Source organism: Rhamphochromis sp. 'chilingali', assembly GCF_963969265.1.
Source record: "Rhamphochromis sp. 'chilingali' genome assembly, chromosome: 3".
Classification (NCBI taxonomy): domain Eukaryota; kingdom Metazoa; phylum Chordata; class Actinopteri; order Cichliformes; family Cichlidae; genus Rhamphochromis; species Rhamphochromis sp. 'chilingali'.
In genome coordinates, this window is record NC_137931.1 from 2,210,167 (window position 1) to 2,233,612 (window position 23,446).

The 23,446-nt window shown below is 40.8% G+C and overlaps 1 protein-coding gene across 1 annotated transcript in view; it reads right to left on the reverse strand.

The window, feature by feature from the left end:
* Nucleotides 1-23,151, reverse strand: part of LOC308393465 (muscarinic acetylcholine receptor M4-like) — a gene marked incomplete at its 5' end in the record, with an annotated part of 49,428 nt that extends 26,277 nt beyond the window's left edge. Inside the window, one exon of the mRNA XM_080877237.1 lies at nucleotides 23,097-23,151. Coding sequence (XP_080733363.1) covers nucleotides 23,097-23,151 — 55 coding nt within the window. The remainder of the gene's footprint in view (nucleotides 1-23,096) is intronic.
* Nucleotides 23,152-23,446: the final 295 nt, after the last annotated feature.

Here is a 23,446-nt window from a genome sequence, read left to right on the forward strand (position 1 = left end):
TACACCCCATGATGGCTGTGTCGTCTGCAAACTTCTGAATGTGGCATAATTCAGAGTTGTAGCAGAAGTCAGAGGTGTACAGGGTGAAGAGAAGAGGGGACAGCACAGTTCCCTGTGGTGCTCCTGTGCTGCTGACCACTGTGTCAGACGTGATGTCCTTCAGCCTGACGTACTGTGGTCTGTCGGTGAGGTAGTCGGAGATCCAAGCCACCAGGCAGGGGTCCACCTCCATCCTGTTCAGTTTTTCTTGAAGCATACAGGGCCGGATGGTATTAAAGGCACTGGAAAAGTCAAGAAACAGGATCCTGACCGTGCCTTTTCCCCCATCCAGGTGTGAGTGGGCTCTGTGTAGGAGGTACAGGATGGCATCCTCCACTCCGACACCCGCCTTGTATGCAAACTGTAGTGGGTCCTGGGCATGTTGTACCTGTGGTCGGAGGAGGTTGAGGAAGAGCCGCTCTAGAGTCTTCATAAGATGTGACGTCAGTGCCACCGGTCGGAAGTCATTCAGCTCATTGGGCCGGTTCTTTTTGGGGACTGGGACGATGCAGGATGTCTTCCATAGGGCGGGCACTCTCCCCAGTCGCAGACTGAGGTTGAAGACTCGTTGTAGCGGCTCCCCAAGTTCAGCAGCACACGCCTTTAGCATCCTAGGACACACCTTGTCTGGGCCTGCTGCCCTTCTGGGGCGAAGCTTCCTCAGTTGTCTCCTGACCTGATCCACTGTGACACTGGGAGATGTTTGGGAGGAGGGGAGGGCGGGAGATGTCTTGCTGCTGAGAGAGGGATTGGAGGAGGGGGGTGTCATGGTGTCAGGAAGGGGGGGAAGCGAGGGAGGCAGGAGAGTGGGGAGAGGACTCTGTAGTGAAGGTGAGGGTGAGGGTGGGGGGGTTGTGGGCTGGTCAAACCTGTTGAAGAAGTTGTTGAGTTCGTTTGCCTTCTCCACAGTCCCCCCCACTGTGCTTTTCTTGGTGTTGTGGCCTGTGATGGTTTTCACACCATTCCAGACCTCCCTCATGTTGTTCCTCTCCAACTTCTGCTCCACCTTCCTCCTGTAGGTGTCCTTTGCTTCCCTCAGGCAGCGTTTCACCTCCCGCTGTGCTGCCTTCATCTCCTCCTTCACTTTGCTCCTGAAAGCCTTCTTCTTCATGTTGAGGACAGCTTTGACTTCCTGTGTTACCCACGGTTTGTTATTAGGATAACACCGTACCGTCTTAGCAGGGGCGACCGTGTCCACACAAAAGTTGAGGTAGTCTGTAAGACAGTGTGTCGCCCCCTCTATGTCCTCACCATGTGGGCTCAGGAGCACATCCCAGTCTGTGTTGTCATAACAGTCCCTCAGAGCATCCTCCTTTTCTGGGGTCCATCTCCGGATGGAGCGCGTTGTGACCGGCTGCCTTTGGACGAGGGGTGTGTATTGTGGCTGTAGGTAAACCAGGTTGTGGTCTGACTTCCCTAGTGGGGGGAGGGGGGTGGCTCTGTATGCATCTCTCACATTAGCATACAGTAGGTCAATTGTCCTGTTGCTCCTTGTGGGACAATTCACAAACTGGTGAAAAGCAGCCAGAGTAGAGTCCAGTGTGGCATGGTTAAAGTCTCCAGATATAATAATGAAAGCCTCGGGGTTTTGTGTCTGAAGTCTTGCTGTGACTGTGTGTATTTTCTCACAGGCAGCTGTTGCGTCGGCCCTCGGAGGGATGTAAACACACACACAGATCACATGACTGAACTCCCGAGGTAGATAATATGGCCGCAAGCTAACAGCTAGCAGCTCCAGGTCCGGACGGCATACCGAAACTTTAACGGAGACGTGTCCAGGGTTACAGTATCTGTTGTTAACGTAGACAATGAGTCCCCCACCTCTGCTTTTTCCGCTGGCCTGCGTGTCCCTATCGGCTCTCACGGATGTGAAACCGCATAGGTCTACGTTAGCCTGCGGCGTTAGCTCGGTTAGCCACGTCTCCGTGAAGATAAACAAGCTGCACTCACGGTATAGTCTGTGGTTGTTCAGAGCGCACAGTTCATGTTGGTGTATGCTTTGCTCGATACTCAAAGTGACACCACTTTCATCTTGAAAGACACAGCTCAGTCGCTCAATGCCATGTTAGAGCCAGTTAAACTCAAGATTTCCACTATAACGTCCAAAACAAAAGTTGTTTCAAGCAGCAAGTTAAAGGACTTACAAGTAAGAGGCATTTACTCTGAAACGAGAATCAAACTACCAACAAGCTATACCAGAGACTACATTCCTGCTAACAGATCACATATTCCCACAAACAAAACAGCAGAGAACTGGTCACATTTGAAACATTTATCAAAGGAGATGGCTCCCAAGCTTGATTGTGAAGTTGGACTACTGATCGGATATAACTGTCCTCAAGCATTGCTCCCTCTAGCGGTGGTCAGTGGTGATCGAGACCAGCCATTTGCACAGAAATCTCTGCTTGGCTGGAGCATCATTGGCTACAGTGACTCTGAAGGTGATTGTGAAGATGAAATAGGAGTAAGCCATCGTGTTATTGTTAGACAAGTCTTGCCAGCTGTAGGACCAGCTCACAAGCTCAAAACGGAAGTTCACTTTGTAAGCAGAAACAAAGTCAAAGAAATACTTACTCCAGCCGAGATACTTAATGTGCTAGAGATGGACTTTGTTGAAAAAAGTGTTGAAGAAGAGTCAATGTCACAAGAAGATCTACTGTTTCTAGCCAAAGTAAAAGAAGGCATAAAACAAAGGCAAGATGGCCACTTTGAAATGCCACTACCCTTCAGACAAGAAAGACCTGACTTGCCAAACAACAAACTTTGTGCAGAACACAGACTGAAGTGTTTAGAAAGGCGTCTCAGAAAAGACGAGCGCTACTACAAGGACTACGTGACTTTCATGCAAGACATCATAAAGAGAGGTGACGCAGAGAAAGTGCCAGAGGCTGAGCTAAATAATCAACCAGCATGGTACATTCCTCACCATGGCGTCTACCATCCGCAGAAGCCAAATAAGATCCGCGTCGTCTTTGATTGCTCTGCAAGGTTCCAGAATACATCGCTCAACGAGCATCTCCTGTCAGGACCTGACCTCACAAATACTCTTGTTGGAGTTCTGTGTCGTTTCAGGAAAGGACGTGTAGCTGTCATGTGAGACGTGGAGCGCATGTTTCACCAGTTTCATGTTGCCCCAAAAGATCAAGATTACCTCCGATTCCTATGGTGGGAGGATGGTAACATGGAAAAGTCCACATCAGTGTTTCGCATGAGAGTCCACTTGTTTGGTGCAGCATCTTCACCAGGATGCGCAAACTTCGGATTCAAGCATGTCGCTGCGCAAGGTGAAAATAAGTTCAGTGAAGCCACGGTGAAGTTCATGCAACGCAACTTCTACGTGGACGACGGTTTGGTGAGTGTGGATTCAGTGCAAGAAGCTATTCAACTTGTAAAGGAAGCTAGAGAACTGTGTGCCACGGGTAAGCTGCACCTGCACAAGTTCATTAGCAACAGCAAGGAAGTGGTTGCTGCTATCCCAAAGGAAGAATGTGTAGCAGGAGCAACTGATCTGGATCTGGCACTAGGAGAGCCAAAGATAGAAAGAGCCTTAGGGGTCCAATGGTGTGTAAGCTCAGACACCTTTCAATTCAGGGTGATTGTAAAGAATAACCCCTTCACTAGAAGAGGAGTGATCTCGACAGTGGCCTCAATATTCGACCCACTTGGATTCGTCGCTCCGTTCATTTTAGTTGGTAAGAAACTCCTCCAAAGAATGTGTCAGGAAAAGCTGGACTGGGACGAGCCGCTTCCAGAAGATCTCAAGCCTCAATGGGAAGCTTGGCTCAGAGACCTCCAGAACCTGTCCTCCATAAAGATATCACGTTGTTATGTCCCATCAACATCCGACCAAGTGAAGCAGTATGAGTTACACAGCTTTTCTGATGCCAGTGTAACCGGTTATGGTGTGTGCTCATACTTGAGAACAGTGACCAAGTTTGGAGAAGTACAGTGCACTCTTGTGGTGGGTAAAGCAAGAGTCGCTCCTACTAAAGTGACAACCATCCCAAGATTGGAGCTTTCTGCGGCTGTAGTAGCTACGAGAGCAGCTGACTTTCTAAAGAGAGAATTGGAGATCCAAAATATTCAGGTGTACTACTGGACTGATTCCAAAGTTGTCCTTGGTTATATTAACAACGACGCAAGGCGCTTTCCTGTATTCGTTGCTAACAGAATACAGAGAATCAGATCAAGTACAGAACCAAGTCAATGGCGATATGTTGCCTCTGAACAAAATCCTGCAGATCACGCATCACGTGGAGTCATGACAAAAGAACTAGTACAGTCCAACTGGTTCACAGGACCAAGTTTTTTATGGCAAAAGGAACTACCACAAGAAGATGCTAAAGTGAAAGAGATCAGTATCGAAGATCCAGAACTCAAAGTCACAACAGTATTCGCAGTTAAGGCAAAAGAAGAGAAATCCATTTTAGAACGACTGGAAAAATTCTCAGATTGGACGAGAGTTGTGAAAGCAATAGCAAGATTAAGACGACGTGTAAAGTATGCAAAGAACTCAAAGGAAATGTCCAATGAAAGTACTACGTTGGAAGAAAGGAAAGAAGCCGAGGAGTTCATCATACAGACAGTTCAACAAGAAGCATTTGGAAAGGAAATTAAGATCATAAAGGATAAGGAGGAAGTCAGACCATCTCACTCAAAGCTACTTCAGTTAAGTCCATTCCTTGATCAACACAATATCTTGAGGGTAGGAGGAAGACTTACAAAAGCATCAATCCATCCCAACATCAAACACCCAGCCATTCTGCCAAAGAAACATCATGTGTCGCACCTGCTCATCAAACATTTTCATGAGAAGACGCATCATCAAGGCCGAGGGATGACAGTAAATGAGATACGGTCCAATGGCATATGGGTAATTGGCTGCAGTACTGAAGTATCGTCATTTATATACAAATGTGTCAAATGTAGAAAGTACAGGAAAGGCAATCAAGAACAAAGGATGGGAGACCTGCCACCAGAAAGACTGGAAGCTACCCCTCCATTTACATACAGCGGTATAGACTGCTTCGGACCATTCTGTGTAAAAGAAGGGAGGAAAGACTTGAAGAGATATGGACTCTTGTTTACATGTATGTGCTCGAGAGCTATACATATAGAAGTTCTAGATGATCTCAGTGCAGACTGTTTTCTCAATGCACTCCGTTGTTTCATAGCAATTCGTGGCAACGTAGGTCAGCTGCATTGTGATCAAGGCACCAATTTTATTGGTGCAAGAAACGAGCTTCTAACGCAAGCAACTCAAGAGAAAGTCAAAGAGCTGGGAATAACTTTCGTTTTCAACCCACCTGCTTCTAGCCACATGGGAGGAGTCTGGGAGAGGCAGATTCGGACAATAAGAAATGTTCTGAAATCCATTCTTGACCAGTCAGCTTCAAGATTAGACACTTCATCATTGAGAACGTTCATGTATGAAGCTATGGCAATAGTAAACAGTCGACCACTAACTGTAGAGTCTATCAACGACCCTGTAGGACTGGAGCCGTTGACACCCAACCATATTTTGACGATGAAGTCAGCAGTGATCTCACCACCACCTGGAGAATTCGCTAAAGAAGATCTCTACCTCCAGAAAAGATGGAAACGAGTACAATATTTGGCGAATGTATTTTGGACAAGGTGGAGAAAGGAATATCTGTTAAACTTGCAACAGAGAAGCAAATGGAATAAAAACAGAAGAAATGCAAAAATAAATGACATTGTGTTATTACAAGAAGACTGTCTTCCAAGAAATCAATGGAAACTCGCCAAAGTTGTGGAAGTCACTCCAGGAGCTGACGGCAGAGTCAGAAAAGTTAAGCTTCTCATCGGTGACTCTACTAGAGACAATAAGGGGAAGCACACAACTAAGACGATTTTAGAGAGACCCATACATAAGACTATACTTTTACTTGAAGCAGAGTAAAGACTCAACATAATGTTTATTGGTTAACCTTCGCTAAGTTCATTGTTGGGTCAAATTCCTTTAGGATCACACATGCTGTTGCGATAGTGTGATGGTGGGAGTGTAACAGTTGGTGAAATGTTAGTATTTGACCACTAGGCGGAGCTCTTGTAATGATAATGTAACTAACTCATTTTATTTTGTATGTTTTATTTTTGTGTTGAGCATGCTAACATTTTCCTTTTTTGCCTACTGGATTGGTGTACAGTTAATTTGATACATGGAAAATAGCCGGTTAATTTTGTAAATATAAGGTAAGGGCAGAGGTCACTTCCTGTTTTGGGAAGTAAGGTCAGAGAAGCTGCTCATGGTGACGGTCTAGCCGTGTGAATGTTAAAGAAGAAATAAGTCCTAAGTTCCAATTACACCGGTTTGTCTACTTGCAGGCCAAAGTGGTATGTTTGTTTATATTTTGTGAATTTTATATTGTAATATGTTTTAATGCTGAAATATAATTTTCTTGTACATTTGTATTCACCAGTTCTACGGTGTACCTGTACGTTAAGAGAAGCACAGTAAACATCAGTAAAGAAGAACTCTCGTGTCTCTCGTGTATGTGTACAAGCCGGCATATCCTCAGCATAACCATGTATAATATCCACAAAACTTAAAAAGAGGTTATACACACACAATACGGTAATATCATGTTGAAGCACAGCACGTCTTATTGCATGAGGCTCCTGACTACGATAGCCGTAACGCTCCGTCAATCCATCAAGCGGTGCGGCTTCGTAGCTTAGCAAAGTCGTACTGAAACATTTGACAGATTTTCGAGCGCCGTGCACATAAAATCGTTTCGAGGTCAGTAAACACAACCAGAGTTCAGACATGAGGCACACGGGATTATAAGGGGCTCTGTCGACTTTCAGAAAAATCAAAGGATTGATTTTAAGTGCGCCGTATTTTCCAAACAACACGGTAATAACGATGGCCCGCTAGCATGCGCTGCCAAAAATAGTGCTTTGTTGTGTATCTAACGGACGAAAGCTAAACCAGTTCCACACCACTGAAGCTGCAGCATTTTTACAAACCAGTTCAAGTTCATCTGTTTCATTCAACGATCCACTTTCGCCTTTCTCATTCTCCGTCACCGCCATGCTTTTTCTGCCATGTGCATATGAAAACAAAGACACTGTGCGCGCGTTTTACCCATATTCTATTTTACCCATAACGTTGCCCAACATTATAGCGGTATTACCATGAACGGTTTGATATGGCCCAGCCCTACTGGCAGTGTTGCCAACTCCTCAGTAAGGAAAATCGCTATTGGTTGTCCTAAAAGTCGCTAAATGACGTCATTGCCTGATTTGCATAATTGATCATGCTAATCTAATTGTAACCTACGTTGTTGGAAAGAGAAATAACATCGTGGAAGAGACATAAAGTGAGTAAAAAAACGTCCTAAATGCATTTAGAGTTTATTTAGAACTACAAATTAAATTTATTTTAGCAATTATTGTTTTTTTAATGTCACAATTCCAACCCTGCTCCTTTACCCAGGCTCGGACCGGCAAAAGTGACCCGAAATAGGCACTCTGGTGGAGTTACTTTGTGTGTGTGCGCTTATAAGTAGTTTTAAACCTTGTGATCCACAAAACAGCATAAGAGTAAAAGAGTAAAAGAAGAACTGACTGCGTTGCAGCACCCGCTGCTTGTTGAGAGTAAAAGCGATACGCGCTTTCACGTCTTTTTCAGGGTCTGAAAACTCGCTAAATATAGCGACAAAGTCGCTAAGTTGGCAACACTGCCTACTGGACACTTATGACTGTGTAGCCACATCGGACACCGCCTCCATTGTCAAGTTTGCTGACGACACTGGGAAGGGCTTGCGCTCCCTTAAGGCCAAAACAGAGCAAATGAGGAGGAGCTTCTTCCCCCAGGCTATTGGGGCCCTGAACCAGGTGTAGGACTGGACTCTTTCACACACATCACATCACCACACGCACTCTGGTTTTTCTTTTTGCACACTTCTTATGATTTATAATTTCTTTTTATTAATAATTTCTTACGTAAACTGTTATTTGAACATTTTTTACTGTAAATTTCTAAGTTAAAATCTGTAAATTTTTGTAGTAATCTGTAAATCTTTAAATCCTACCGTCAATTCTTACTGTCATTTAATGGTCGGGCATTGCACAGCAATCAGCATTTCACCTCATGTCACACTCTGTATGGTTGTGTGTGTGACAAATAAAATTTGAATTTGAATGTGATTTTGAAAAAGAGGTTTTTGATCTCAACGGGACATTCCTGGTTAAATAAAGGTTAAATAAATAAATAAAAAATTTAACATTCATCTAGAATAACGACTGAAATGCTGAAAACAATTAGACTCAACTGTCTTTTATTAAAATGGAAAGGAGGCGACTCCTTGGATTAATCATACGCTAGGTCTTGTTTTGACATGTGGCATAAGACACTGAGCATTTAACAGTATTTCACAAAAACCTTCTTTTGTCTAATCATTTCTTAATAACATTTAGACTACACAGAACTGGATAATTGATGTCATTACAGTAGATGTCTTTCTGAAAGGGCTCTAAGTTTAAGGAAATAATTCATCTACTGTTGTCATGTGCCAAAACAATGCCGAGCAGCCACTTAAACTTTACGCACACAGATGTGTACTATCTTGTTAATAATGTTGCATAGTCACTACAAACAAAGCTGGACACTGTGGCTGTACTGTGGCAAATCACAGATGGTTGACTCCCTGGTATAAGTCAAACACATGTGCCTTTAAAGCAGATATAGTCTCCAAAGTGCTAATTAAACAAACATGTAGGACAGCCTTTTTTCACATGTGTAATATTGGTAAAGTGACACTGAACGAATGCATTTATTACACCTTGGAGTACTCTAATTCATTGTTATCAGGATGCTCTCACATTTCCTTTAAAAGCCTTCAGTTGATCCAAATGCTGCAGCGAGAGTACTGACAGGGACAATAAAGAAAGATTTGTGTGTCATCATTAATAACTGCTAAACTCGGCCCCTCTCCCAGAGTGTGTTTTTGCTTTTAAAAGACATTTCAAAAAACAAAAAAATCGTTATACATGCTATATTTCTCAACAGTAGTTCCATCCAAATATGACCTAGTGTGTGGAGGCTGGGGGAAACACATGTAAAACCACCTATCTGCTACAGAGGTGTCATAGTGTCTGGGTCTTTGACTCGTGGTTTTGAGTTTTTGTTATGGACTCATGAGCCTTTCTTCTTGATATATGAAGTTATTTAAGTTATAGTTTCATATTGTTTAGTCTTGAGCTTAGTATTTCATAGTGCCTCTGAGTTATGTTATCTGCATTTCTAGTTTATGGTTTCTTGTGTGATTATGTTAGTTCTTTTTCATTGTGTTTTGTCATCAGCATCAGGTCCTTGCTTTGTTCTGTCAAGTTCATCCTGACCTGTTACGTCCCATTTTACTGTGATGGTCCCCCATCCCATCATCTGTGTTCCCTTGTGTTTCCAATCTCCAAACTTAACTCAATTATTGTCTCACACCAAAGAGCTGATTCTGTTCTAACACTTTATCATTGATCGATGGCACTGATTAATAGCCATTGATCAGTGCCATTCACAGAGTTGGGGAATGACTGCAATCACAATGTTGTGAAAATGCTACATGCAGATGAACCGAAACATTTTGGGGTTTACTTACCTGGATGATTGATCATGCATCAAGACAATTACTGTCTCAAATTTCCCTGCTTTTTGCTACTTTCTCCCACTTGCTGTATGTCTCATGTGTTTCTTGGGAGTTTTTGTGCATTCCTAGTTTTTGCCTGGTCAGAGTTATTTTGTATTATGTATTTACTTTACTTCACTGTAACAATAGAGCTACTTTTTAGTTTATCCTTTGTTCCTGAGTCCTGCATTTGGGTCTTACTCTGCCTCCACTACTGTCCCTGAGAAGAAGAAAGCTTTAAGAAATCTAAATGACCTGAAGAAGGAGCTGCTGACCGTCTTCTACCGCTGCTCCATTGAAAGTGTGCTGACATATTGCATCGGTGTGTGGTTCTCCAGCTGCACCACAGCACACAGAAAGGCACTCCAGAGGGTCATCAACATGGCCCAAAAAATCATTGGACATCCTCTTCCCTCCCTGAAGGACCTGTACAGCACTCGCTGTCTCAAGAGGGCACGCAGCATCCTATGGGACTGCACACACCCAGGACACCGGGTGTTTAAGCTGCTGCCGTCTGGCAGGAGGTTCAGGCTGCTGAGGTCCCGAACAAATAGACTCAAGGACAGCTTTTACAACAGGGCAATAGCCCTGATCAATGTAAATAGCTGACCTGACTGGATACCTCCCTGGACTTTTTAGGGGGAGGTAACAATGTTTAAAACGATAACAATAATATTTATATTTATAACAAGGTGCAATAATAATTAATGTGCAATAATAACAGTGTGCAATACACATACACTTATTCTTCTTTTTTATACTAAGTTAATATACTGTGTTGTGTTGTTTGTTACGTTGTGATGTGTCATATCATGTCGTGTTGTGTTATATGTAGTGCCGACATAGGACAGTTTTTCCAATTTCATTGTACTACTGTACTATGTATGATTGTGCAATGACAATAAAGAGTTATCTTATCTTATCTTATCTTATCTTATCTTAAATGGATCAGATTATTATGGACAAACTAATGAATTATTCATTTAATTTAATGCCTTAAAAATAACAATTTAATTGAGCTTCGCACTGAACTAATATTGTATAAATCAGCAATTTAAAAATAAAATAAGTTCACATTGAATTTAATTCTGTCTAGTGAATCTTTATTTGTTTAGCCATAAAAACTCATTTTGTTGTTTTGACATCAATCAAACATAAAACTAAAGTTCTTATCTTAACTTCTGTTTGTTTCCCAGAATCTGTTGTTGGACTGACTTCAGACTCCAGTACAAGAACCAACAAGGATTTCTGCAATCACATTCAACTCTCCATCACTTGACTGAAAGCATTCTACTGATGTAGTAAAACTCAAGTACAGAACTAAAGTACATTTACTTGAGTGATGTCATTATGTCAGATTTTGAGGTATGTGTATAATAATTTCCTGCTTTTTTAAAAATAGGCCACTACATAACGTACTAAACTAAACATAAATATAACCCACTAAACACTGGATGTTGGACAGATGCTCAGATTATGTCTATATTGGCTCCTTTGGTCCATGACCAATTCTGGAAATCGATGTCCACACTAGGTCCACAATTTGAATGTCCAACATTGACCAAACTTGGACATCCATGTGATGTGCAACATTTGAACATTGAACTGGGTAATTCTGTGGATGTCATGTGGACGTCTATGACAGGTGTAGGAAATTTACATGAATTCTAAATGTAATATTGTTTTATTTAAAAATATCAAACATTTTTATTTATTAAAATTTGTTGTATGTATGTATTTAGTAAGTTTAAAAGACCATTTGCATGATATATATAGTTTATTTTTACAAGTATCCTGTTTAATTGTGAAGAGCTCATGATTGTAAGACGAAGTGAATATGGCTATGATCAGTAGCTGGACTGAGAGAAGTTGCGACGGAAAGTACGCAATTATGGGCAAGCGTGTATGTATGAACTGCATTATATGCTTGCAAGTCTGTGCCGACACACACATTTGTAAACTGCCTGTGAGAAGCTGGGGACATGCTCAAAAATCCACCGTGCAGCTGTTCACTATTATTTTTGCATCAAGACATCTTGGAGATGTCCGCTGACTACTCTGCACTCCTTCACACATGGAGGACGTGCTATCGGCTCCAGATCATTTGATTGCCCCAGTCTCAGATGATTACTGGAGAATCATACAGTTATAAAGGTGTAAACAACAGTACAGAAAAATTAACTGGTAACCTATAGAAAACATGTCCACCCTCTGGAAACTTGGGACTACAGAGCCCATAGAAGCAGTATAAAAACGACGTCTAAAATACTAAAGACATTTGGACAAGTCAACACTAATCACTCAGTGGATGTTACAGAACAACCCCTTCAGTGGACCAAAACTGGACATCAGAAAATGACATATAAAAGACATATAAAAGCCACCTTGGGCAGATATAACAGTTGAACACACACTATTCTACAATAGAAATCAAATATTCTCCCATGTCTGTTGCAGAAGTTCCCATAAATGTGGACCTTGTAGGTTGCCTTGCTCTTCTGACAGTTCATCCGATGGGATTTAAGTCTGGAGGCTGTGCTGGACTCCATGTTTTCAAGCTCACCATCTTGTTCTTTTTCCTGAGGTAGTTCTGGCACAGCTTGGACTGATGTTTTGGGTCATTATCTTGCTGTAGGTTCTGCATGGTGCTGCAGAATGCTGTGGTAGCCACTTTGGTTCAGGGTGCCTCTTACTCTGTACAAGGGTGGATCCAGGGTCGGTGACTATCACACAAGCTGTTAACTCTCAGAAACCTGTCCTCTGATTCAGCTGTTTTATAACTTTGGGTCTGCCAGGGAGGCTGGCAGGGCAGCTGGGAGCAATTTACTAATCACACCCTCCCTATTTTAATAGGACTGGAGAGGGGAGCTAACTGGAGACAAGGCAGCTGGAAAGCTGCGGGAGCTCACGAGTAGATGTCACCATTGTAAATAAATGACCACTGCATGTTATCTAATGCAGCATTTCTAAACAGCTATGATAACATTTCATAAGCCAAAACATGACTGTGTTTATTGGAAAATCAGCAGATCAAACATGATGCTCAGAGCATTGTCGTTTATTTCTCCTTCTTTTTTTCTTAATTACATTTAGTCACATCTGATGCTGTTTTTACTTTTTTAAAAACCACATTGACCAATACTCATGTCGTGGTTACAATATCTGACACTAGATGAATTTATTAGCATTACAAAGGTTTAGCTGGTTATGATGACTAGAAGAATGAAGAGAAACCTTCCTGTAAGTATTGTTCTTCCATTTAAACCATAATTTGCCACGGCAATCATACCAGAATAAAATTAATGCTTTTAAAATCTTTATTTTGTGATCAACATCAGTACTCTCAATCCCAAGTTGTAATGGAACATAATGGAATGAGTGTTGTTTGATTTTGTCAAATACAAAGGGCTTTTACACAGACACACTCCTACTGAAACTGGTGTTATCTGCATCCCATCCAGGATGTAGATACGGTCTGATCCAGTTCTGGTTACTGAGAAAAAGGCTCTTTGTTCTGTCTCTATCAGTGCATTAATTGCCTCTCCTACATAATTATGTACTACACATTATTTTACACCAACTGATGTTCAGACGTCTCCAATCTGGAAAACATTTAATCTTATTAGAATGTGTTTGTCTTTGTAGAAGACATGTCAGGTAACAAAGAGGCTTAGTAAACAAAAAACAGTAAAAAAGATTCATGGCATTATCACTTCCTGCCATATCATTACTGTTTCAATGAGCTGCCATACTATGTGTAAAGTACTGTACATTACACAACATCAACACATATTACATATTAACAAATAGTTTTAAATTTAAACAGAAAAAGAAGGCAAGATTAAGCAGCTATTACATATTAGTAAATCTGAAGCACTGTTCTGGGCCCCTTGCACACATCCTCATCGGCTTGATGCCAAAACCCTGTCCTCTAATTCCACTATCACTCATTTTGATAGCAGCTTACTGGGAATGTACCAGTAATAATATCTGCAGTTAAAAAAACACTCATTCAGACACAAATGCACAGCCTGATGCAACATTGTATAATCAAAAGCCTGTAAAAAGTAGGCCATTACAAAACAGAAGTGGTGTAGCTGCTGTTCACAATCTGACAAAATAAATAAATAGTTCCAGTACTTATTTATCATAAATACTTGAAGTAATATCAGTAATGTCATGCAGTGACAGTAGGGTTAGTGTGGAAACTCTAAATTGCCCACAGGTGTGAATGTGAGTGCGAATGCGTGTCTGTGTCTGTGTGTTGGCCCTGTGACCGACTGGCGGCCTGTCCAGGGTGTACGCTGCCTCTCGCCCTACGACAGCTGTAATAGGCTCATGCCCCCCGCGACCCTGAGAAGGATAAGCGGAAGAGGATGGATGGAATTGTAAATTACTTCTTGGCCTATAATCTGTCAAACAGATCTTCTCGAGCTCCTCTCTCAGCCCTCGGTATTTCTCTGGCTTCTTGTGTTCATTTCCTTGATGTTGGTATAGCCACATCTATCACTACGGCCGTCTTCTTCTGCTTGTCCATCACCAGTTTGTCTCTTTGTATCTGGAAGTCCCCCAGGATCTTAGCTCAGGTCTGTCTCCAGGTTTGTCCAGTCACTGGTAGGATTCTTGATGTCAGCCATTTCTTCTATCTGATGGTGGTCCTGTGCAGGAGCCTGTTCCTCCCAATAGTTCCTCTCTTTGTTCCTCTTCTTTCTCGGGTTTCTGCTGCCAGATGTATTGACTAAGCACATGATCAGTTGTCCATCTGGCTCATGAATGCTTGTTGTCTTATCCTGGACAGTGGATCTGACACTCACTGGTCCTCGACCTCCTTCCTTTCACTTGGCGTACAATCTCAGGATGCTGGACTTACCCTCCATAAATGCTATATATATATCTCTATGTGACTTTTGTTTTTACACCGAGAAACATTGTAAATGACTTTTTGACAGGCAATGGCTTTTTGGCACACTAGCAGGAGGAGGAAAATAGCAGAGTGGTCTACAGCTTTTGAGAAGTGGAGATACGGAAATTACTTTTATTATATCACAAAAGGACAAGAGCATGATGGTAGGGTGGAAACTGTGTCCATGACAGAAACTTCAGCGTGCTACTTATACAGCTTCTGCACAGATAGCTTTGCTACCACAAAGCTAGCCAAGAACCCAGAGTGATATATGAAAGCTGAGTGCATGCCAACCCAAGCCCAGCAGCCATACTCAACAGGTATTAAGGCAGCAATGAGCAGTCAAGCTTGCAGTGTTGTAAGAATCACCGTGGTGTTGGTCTATTAGTCTATCTGGGCTGGTTTTCAGTTTTGGTTTGTGTTGCTGAGTTTGTGTTCATATGTAAAACCTAAAAGAAATATTGTCCTTGTGTAGGGATTTGTTTCAGTGTGCGCGACTGTAAACCAACGTTTATACTGTTAATTGGTAATTTTGTCATATTATGAAACAATGAAAAAGTAATTTAATAAATAGAGTAATAAATTCCTTTCTTTGGCAAGTAGTACATAATGAACTGCATTACTTTTAAGAAAAGTCACAAGTAATATGTACTTTTGAATTTTGTGAACATTTTCCTGAAAAGAAGCTCATTGGAAATCCTCCTCAAGTGACTGATTTAAGAATAACAACTGAGAACAGGGTATGGACTCATCAGATGGCTATTACTCCACCAGTAGTGTAGTTTAACAGTCTAATGCCAATGTGATCACAGGATATCACACTAATTTTGTTCCTCTTTACAGTACTGATGCTTTGTGGTCAGCAAGACCAAGAGCCAAAGGCTTTCAGGTTTACAAATGTGTCAACTTTCTAGAAACCCTTGAACATTTTGTCAAGAAAGAGGAAGAAAAAGAGAGAGAAATGTTCTACTGTTCTGTTACATTTTCAGTCTTAATTGGTTTAATCACATGCTCTAAATGGAGGCAAGATCCTGCTACACTTGGACACCACTCAGAACCACTCTAAATCTGTGAGAGGATGACTGATTTTTGATGTGTATGTACATTTTCTCCTCTTGGATTAGAGAAATTTAAGCAAAACTCAAGAGATAGTAACAGGAAAGCAAAGAGAAGGAACTGAATGCAGAGGACCCAGCCGTGCAGATTGCTACATTCTGTTTTTAAATGCAACTATAAGCATTTAGGTTGCTTGCTACACAAGCAGGAAAGGAATTTGAAATCTAGGGACCAAACAAAGGAAACACAGGTATGATTGTTGTATAATGCCGGGATAAAGTTTGTACCTGGGCCGTTTAATTTTGATGTCTATCTCAACATCAATGGGACTCAAAATGAGCAGGTAAGGAGGGTGTGTGCAGACAGGTGAATGGAAAACAATGGAAAACTGAGGACATCTGGTGGGTGGACAAGGTGAGACAAGATGTACGGGGCAAAATAAAAGACAAAAGCAGGTCTCATGACTGAGAGAGTAGAAATTCTGCAAGTATTTTCTACATGTAATTTGCTAAAATTTGCTAAAATATTTATACATTCACAAAAATACATCTTTTTTGACTGTGTCTTGATGCATGCTCAGTCATCCAGGTATGTAATTTCCAAAAATATTGATTCTGTTCATCTGGATGTAGCATTTTCAGTGGGAGAAAGTCCATTGTTCATTCAGTGGGCTGTTTGTCATTGTGCAAATGTACTGTTTGTAAAGTTGAGGAAACCTGCAGTCAGCTGAGACTGAAGAAGTCAGTTGGATGAGTGTTGATGTGCCATCTCCTCCAGGATGGCACATCAACACATGCCACTGGCCCAAGGTTGCTGTGTCTCCCAGTAACGTCTCAAGAGCATCGAAGAGATTGTAGGAGAGCTAGACAGCAATGGAAAATCATTAACCATCTAACATATTCAGTATGACTGGTTTGGTCAGTGATGGTCTGGGGAGGCACATCCATGGAGGGACGTACAAAACTATAGGCTAGGCAACGGCACCCTGACTAGGGGAACCCAGGACAAGCTGCACCAGCATGGGGTCTCACAGTATGTCCAAGATGCATAATAATACCTGGAGGATGAAGGAATTGATACCACTGACCGGCCCCCCACACTAGCCTCACCTAAATCCAATAGAACAGCTTTGGGACATGTTTCAGTCCATCTGACCCCCCCCCCCCAGCTTACAACTCAGATGATCCAGGAGCTCAATGATGCCCTGGTCCAGATCTGGGAGACCCCCAGTACACAACTGCACAACTGATTGTCTCATTAGGAGAATGCCCCGACTGGGCATGCATACAAGTACGTTGCAAACTACTGAGTAGTTGGTATGAATGTCTAAATGTAGCATTTTGAATTGCTGCGAGGAAATTCAAAATGAATGAGCTTGCCTCATCATTCTTCACTTCATTATTTGGGGTGTCGTTGAATTCAGTCCTCTCTAGGCTGATAATTTTCATTTCTGTCAATCAATGTGGCCTCTTCTTACTTCTGTTTGTGTTGAATTCCCTCCTAAAGTATTTTATTATATTCATTAAACTGACTATGAGTTGCTGTAAGCTGTTTAGACTGGTTAAGTGGTATAATTCTGCATATTGCTGCATTTCATCATAAAAATAATAATATATCCTTTACATATAATTACATTTATTGTTATTCATGTGGTGCGTTATAATTCTATTCAGTGCCATATCCCCTACAGTAGGTTCATTTCCCCACACTCACTTCCAGCTCTGGTAGATAACGCTGGTAAACTAATTTAATAGAAGTAGAGTGATTTCAGCTTTTATGAATGATAAATCTTCCCACATTCCAATTTTTAGAGAGCTTCTCACATAAACATTAGCAATGATCTAGTAGGCCTAGAAGCATCTTTTCTCAGTTAGTTTGTATTGTTTAGTCAAAGGATAAGTATCACTGCTCACCGACCAGTTTTAGGAGATGAGATCAATCTTTTATACCCAAGAATAAATTTGGAAGTACATGCTATGACATTTTAGACAATATGATCTTCATAAAAAAACCCAATATATTGAAATAAATACACAAATGAAAAGAACAACAAAACAAGGGATCGAGTTAAAGTAAAAATCACTGCTCGGGGTAATTAAATATCAAAATTGTGTAATATGTAAAGAAAGCTTTGATGCTGATTCACTACAGGAGGAGAAAAGTGCCTCGGACACATTTATTAAGATCGTGTACAGCATAAGCTTATCTAGCTTCTCATGTGGAATTACAGATCTTAGATTACTGGTATATTTCTTCCCATAAACTCGATTCTGTTCATCTGGACGTGGCGTCTTCAGCGGGAGAAACGTTTCATCATCCAGGTGACTTCTTCGGTCTCAGCTGACTGCAGCAGTTGTCCTTCTTCTCTCCTGGATCACCTGGACCTTTCTTCCCAGCTTTGACAAACATTCAGCTTAGATAACCACATTTACTCAGGGCCTGTTTGATGGGATTTTCTGGCTGCTGTGTCTGTGGGGATGGTGTTCGCTCTGTGCTGTAGCGTCCTGATGACACCCATCAGCTGCTCCAGTCGAGGATGAGAGTCAAACCTTAATTACTGATCCATACGCGTCGGCTAACAGTACACATCAACTTTTAAATGCCCCCCATCACTGATGGAAATCTCATGGAAATGTGGGGTTGCTGTTGTGGTTCTATTTCAAAGGCCTGTATTTTCAGATCATTTATTACATTACATTACTATAAAGGGTGTTTTCACACTAACGTTTAGTTCTTCAAAAGTACATTTTACTGCTTTCATTTATCACAAATTGTGTTTTCTTTTACCTGATTATACAGGATACTAAATCTGAGTTGTTTCTATTTCTTTAGCTTCTCACAGTTGCCTCAAGGCCTCAGCTTTATTTGCTAAAGAAATGTCATTTTAGCTTGATTACTAAGGCAGTTAGTAATCAGACTTCTTCTGTCACTGCTGTGTGTGGCTAAGAACCCCCAACGTCAGGCAGGGCATTGCCACAAAGCATGCTCATATTTCAGGTAATTTCCCAAAAGCACACATTACACTTATTGTCTCACATAAGTTTTGTTTGGGGGTTTTGGGTTTTTTTTTTTTTATTTCAACATATTTTATTATGTAACATGTATTTACATAATACATGTTACATAATATATGTGAAAAGTGTTGCCCCTTCCTGATTTCCTAGTGTTTTCCATATTTATCAAATCTACATGTTTCAGATCATCAAACACGTTTTAATATTAGACAGAGATCATCTAAGTAAATACAAAATGCATTTTTAAGTTTAAGCATTTCAGTTTCACTAAACACACTCAGGCCTGACTACTGGCAGACCTGTTGAATCAAGAAATCCCTTAAATAGAACCAGTCTGACAAAATGAAGCAGTGAGAGCCATTATCCACAAATGGCGAAAACATGGAACAGTGGTGAACCTTCCCAGGAGCGACCAGCCAACCAAAAATAACTCTACGAGTAGGGCTGCTCAATTAATCGAATTTTAATCACGATTACGATCTGGGCTTTCAACGATCATTAAAAATGACTGAGCCGATTATTAGCCCCTCCCTCATTTATCCGCGACACCTTAAAGGCCAGTCCGTGAAAATATTGTCGGGCATAAACCGTCCGTGGCGCAAAAAAGGTTGAGACCGCTGATTAAGAGGACCCGAGGGAAGCTCGGAAAGCTAAGCAGAAGTTATTTAGAGAGGAGAGTGACTGCCGTTGGTTGAAAAGAGGTAAGAAAAAAAAAAAAAAAAAACTTCAGTGGTGTTGCACACTATTTTATATTATTTTTTAAAGTCATTATTCAATACATTGTTATTGTTATCCCTTTAAAGCCGGTCAGAGCAGCACACTGTTTTGTGTAACTATTTTTAAATCCCTGTAGAACCTGAACCGTGTAAGCTAGCGCAATATTTTGTTTTGCATATGAAACTTACATCTGATGCCATCAGCTTGTCCTCGGTCACGGTTTCCTTCCACATAAACTGCATAAAAAGCGCTTGCAGGAACAAAAACATAATATTCCAGAAACACGCTTTGCCGATCCGATCAGCTGTTCGTAACACTTCGCACATTGAAACAGACTCACCGCTAACTATCACATGTCCGCCATTTCCTGCCCGAAACCGGAAGTGATGTCATTTTCGCGGAAAATGTCGTGTTTTTTTTTACTTGTAGGCCTTAAAAGCCTATACTGGTCATGTTTGACTTTTCTGAATAGTTTCTGGGATGCTTAGAACTCAGATTGCACTGCTGGAAATAGTTTATTTTGATGCACCTGCTGTTTTCTTTGCAAATTTGCATCATAGGATTGTTTTCGTTTTTCCTGCAGTATATAAAAATTTGTGTATCTCCAAAATAAAACTATGAAGACACTCAAAATAAATTTCCTGTTGTTGTAAACTATTTTTTGCAACTTTTTTGTATTTAAAGTTTTGAGGGATAAGCCTCTTAAATTTCTCCAAGTAGAAATACATGTAAAAAACCAAAAACGATTTTCTATTTTTTTGTAGTTTATTGCACTTTTTTGCAATTAATGTAGTTACTATGGACTTAATGCATACATATTATTAAAATATGGGCTATAACAGTTGTATAGCAACTTGAAATGCTCCCACAAATGGCACTACAACATGTAAAAATATAATATAAGCTCTGGCGGACTTGGTTCTATAGTAGGTCTTAAAGGGTTAAATAAATATCGTCAAATAATCGAGATCTCAATTTCAGTGAAAATAATCGTGATTATCATTTTTGCCATAATCGAGCAGCCCTATCTACGAGCACAACGATGACTTATGGAGGTCACAAAAGAACCCAAGAACAACATTAAAGAACTGCAGGCTTCACATGTCTCAGTAAAGGTCAGAATTCACGATTCAACAATAAGAGAGAGACGGGGTAAAATGGCTACTATGGAACAGCTTAAAGAGAAAACCATTGCTGACCAAAAAGGACACAAAGGTCTCACATTTGCAAAAAAACCATCTCGATGATCCCCAAGAGTTTTGGGGAAATATTCTATAGACTGGTGAGACAAAAGCTGAACTTTCTGGAAGGTTGAGTCCCATTACATCTGGCATAACTCTAACAGCATTTCAGCAACATTAAAAGATGGTGGTTGTAGTGTGATGGCCGGGGGCTGTTTTGCCACGTCAGGACCTGGAAGAGTTTTTGTGGTAAAGGGAAACATGAATTCTGCTGCCTCCCAAAACATCCTGAAGGAGGATGTTCAGCCATCAGTTGAAATGCATTTGGGTTCTGCAGCAGGACAATGATCTACACCAACACCACCACCTCTGAATGTCTTGATGCATGGTCGATCATCCAGGTGAGGAAATCACAAAAAGTAGCGTTTCAGTGGGAGAAACATTTTGTTACTCAGTGACTTGGTTGGGGAAACCTGCAGTCAGCTGAGACTGATGAAGAGACGAAATGTTTCTCCCACTGAAAACGCTACGTCCACATGAACAGAATCAACGTTTTGGGGTCCACCTGTTGGAGTTTCCTAGTCCTGACCTGAATCTGACTTATCCCTCCACCGTGTTGTAAAGAACTCATTGCCGGTTACATCACTGTGGCTGTTGCTGCTAAGGGTGGCCCAACTACTTATTAGGTTTAGGGGGCAATCACTTTTTCACACAGGGCCATGTGGGTTGTTTTCCCCCTGATCATAAACACCTTTTAGAAACTGCATTTTGTGTTTACTTGTGTCATATTTGTCTAATATTTACATTTGTTTGTTGGTCTGAAATATATAAATATATTTCAAAATATACAAATAAATAGGAAATCAGGAAGGGTGCAAACAATAAACACAGTGGTGTGAAAAGACCACACTGTATTTATTCAGTTTTTGTTTTGCACGCATGCTTGTCAATATGTAGCAGTACTCAGCTTTACCTAAGGAGGTAAGACTTTGTGTTTTCTACGGTGTATCTGAAGATGTTGTGAATTGTAACACTGGTAACGTTTTCCCTCACTGCATAATAACCTATCAGAATAACAAAGGTCTTTTCACACTAATTCATATAACTACAAATGCATAAAAACAAAAGCTTTCTTTGTTAATCGCTTAAGCAGTAGACACATCAAAGCAATAAACATTCTGTACCACTGCTGAAAAACACAAAGATTTTTCTCCAGTTTACGCACACTGTCTCTGCTTACATAGAACCTTAAGTAGGTCATAAAAGCACTTTATTTTACACAAAATGTTTGCAGTCACCAGCAACCTGGGCTTTAGTATCTTGCTCAAGGGCAACTGGCACTAGGAGATGCCAGGAAGCAAACAGCCAACCCTGCAATTAACAGATAACCTGCTTCTGTTATATGAGCCACAGCCACCTTTGTGCATGGCTACATGTACACACACACAGACATATTCTAGTTAGTTTTATCTACATGTCAAATACAATGTACATGCATATAAGCAGAACAAAGACTCCCCCCTCTGTACAGTGTAAATAGGACAGATCGGGAAAGAGAGAAGATATGAGAAGCAAAAAGAAGGAGAAGATCAGATAACTTACTGATGGGGGGGAAGTTGATGGGATAAACAGGAATAAATGGTGAGGAGAGGGGTTGTTACATCGACCCCCTGATGTTTTTATCAGGAACTAAAAGCTGTCAATTGTCTTATTATATTTATATTGGAACTCTTTTTGCATTTGAAATGCTGTTCTGTACATATAATATAATATATAGCAGCATAAGCACTCAGGAAAGAGTGCTTATGGATATGAACCTGATAACAGCATTTCATTAAATCTAACCTCCCCCCCAAGGATGTTCATGTGAATATTAAATCACTTACCTGCTGATCAAAGCATATTTTATTAGTTGAGTGGGCATATTACTGATAATAGAAAAATATGAAAGCATAAATACAGCTCTTATTTATTTACTGCAGTTCAGTCGCACAGTGTGTCCATCCTTAACAGTGTGTGTATGTTAGTCGTGGAATTTTGCGATGTTATATTAATTATTAAAATGTTTTCATTTTTGTTCCTTCATAAATCAAAAAAACATACTTGTCATTGCACATTAATTCACTGACTTGTATTTCTGATACGTATTTTCTTTACATTTACCAAAGGACTGTGTTATTGTTATATGCCTTACCATATAAAGCGCCCTGTTGTCATTTGGCGCTGTATAAATAAAACTGAGAATAATTTAGCGGGTCTGGCTGTTTAAACAAGGCTGCTGTCGGCTTTTTCGTATCTGTATAAAATCCATTTAAATTACGCCCAAGACGTCCTTAAACTCACTTCACCCACCTTTTCAGGAAGGCATAAACCGCTGTGACAATATTTCTTTACAAGTCAATGGACTGCACAACTGATGACATTTATATGGAAGACCTGTATAGTTTTTGTCCTGTAAGTCATTTAACATCACACGCAAGTGAACATACTCAAAGCTTATTGGCAAAGCAGAAAAATATTCCCAAAAACCACTCACCATTGATGTTCCAGAGAGGCTGAAGCCCTCCAACTCCGTTACTGTCGTTACTCATGATTCATGGCGCTGAACCGACAACAGCCAAGACGAGACTTTTCTCTCCCTCCTTTTCTCTTTTTGCTCTCGTCCACGTTGTTTTTCTTTCTCCAAGTTTTCTACCCACTGTCACCCTTGCGTAGATGATGTTTCCGTCAAGCACACTCACAGTTCACATTATGTTCCTCCTGCTTGTGTGGTGTTTTCTCTTTAACCAGTTTTCATAGTGTAGTTTCCCTCCCTGGATGCGTTTTCTAATAATAATAATAATAATAATAATAATAATAATAATAATAATAATAATAATAATAATA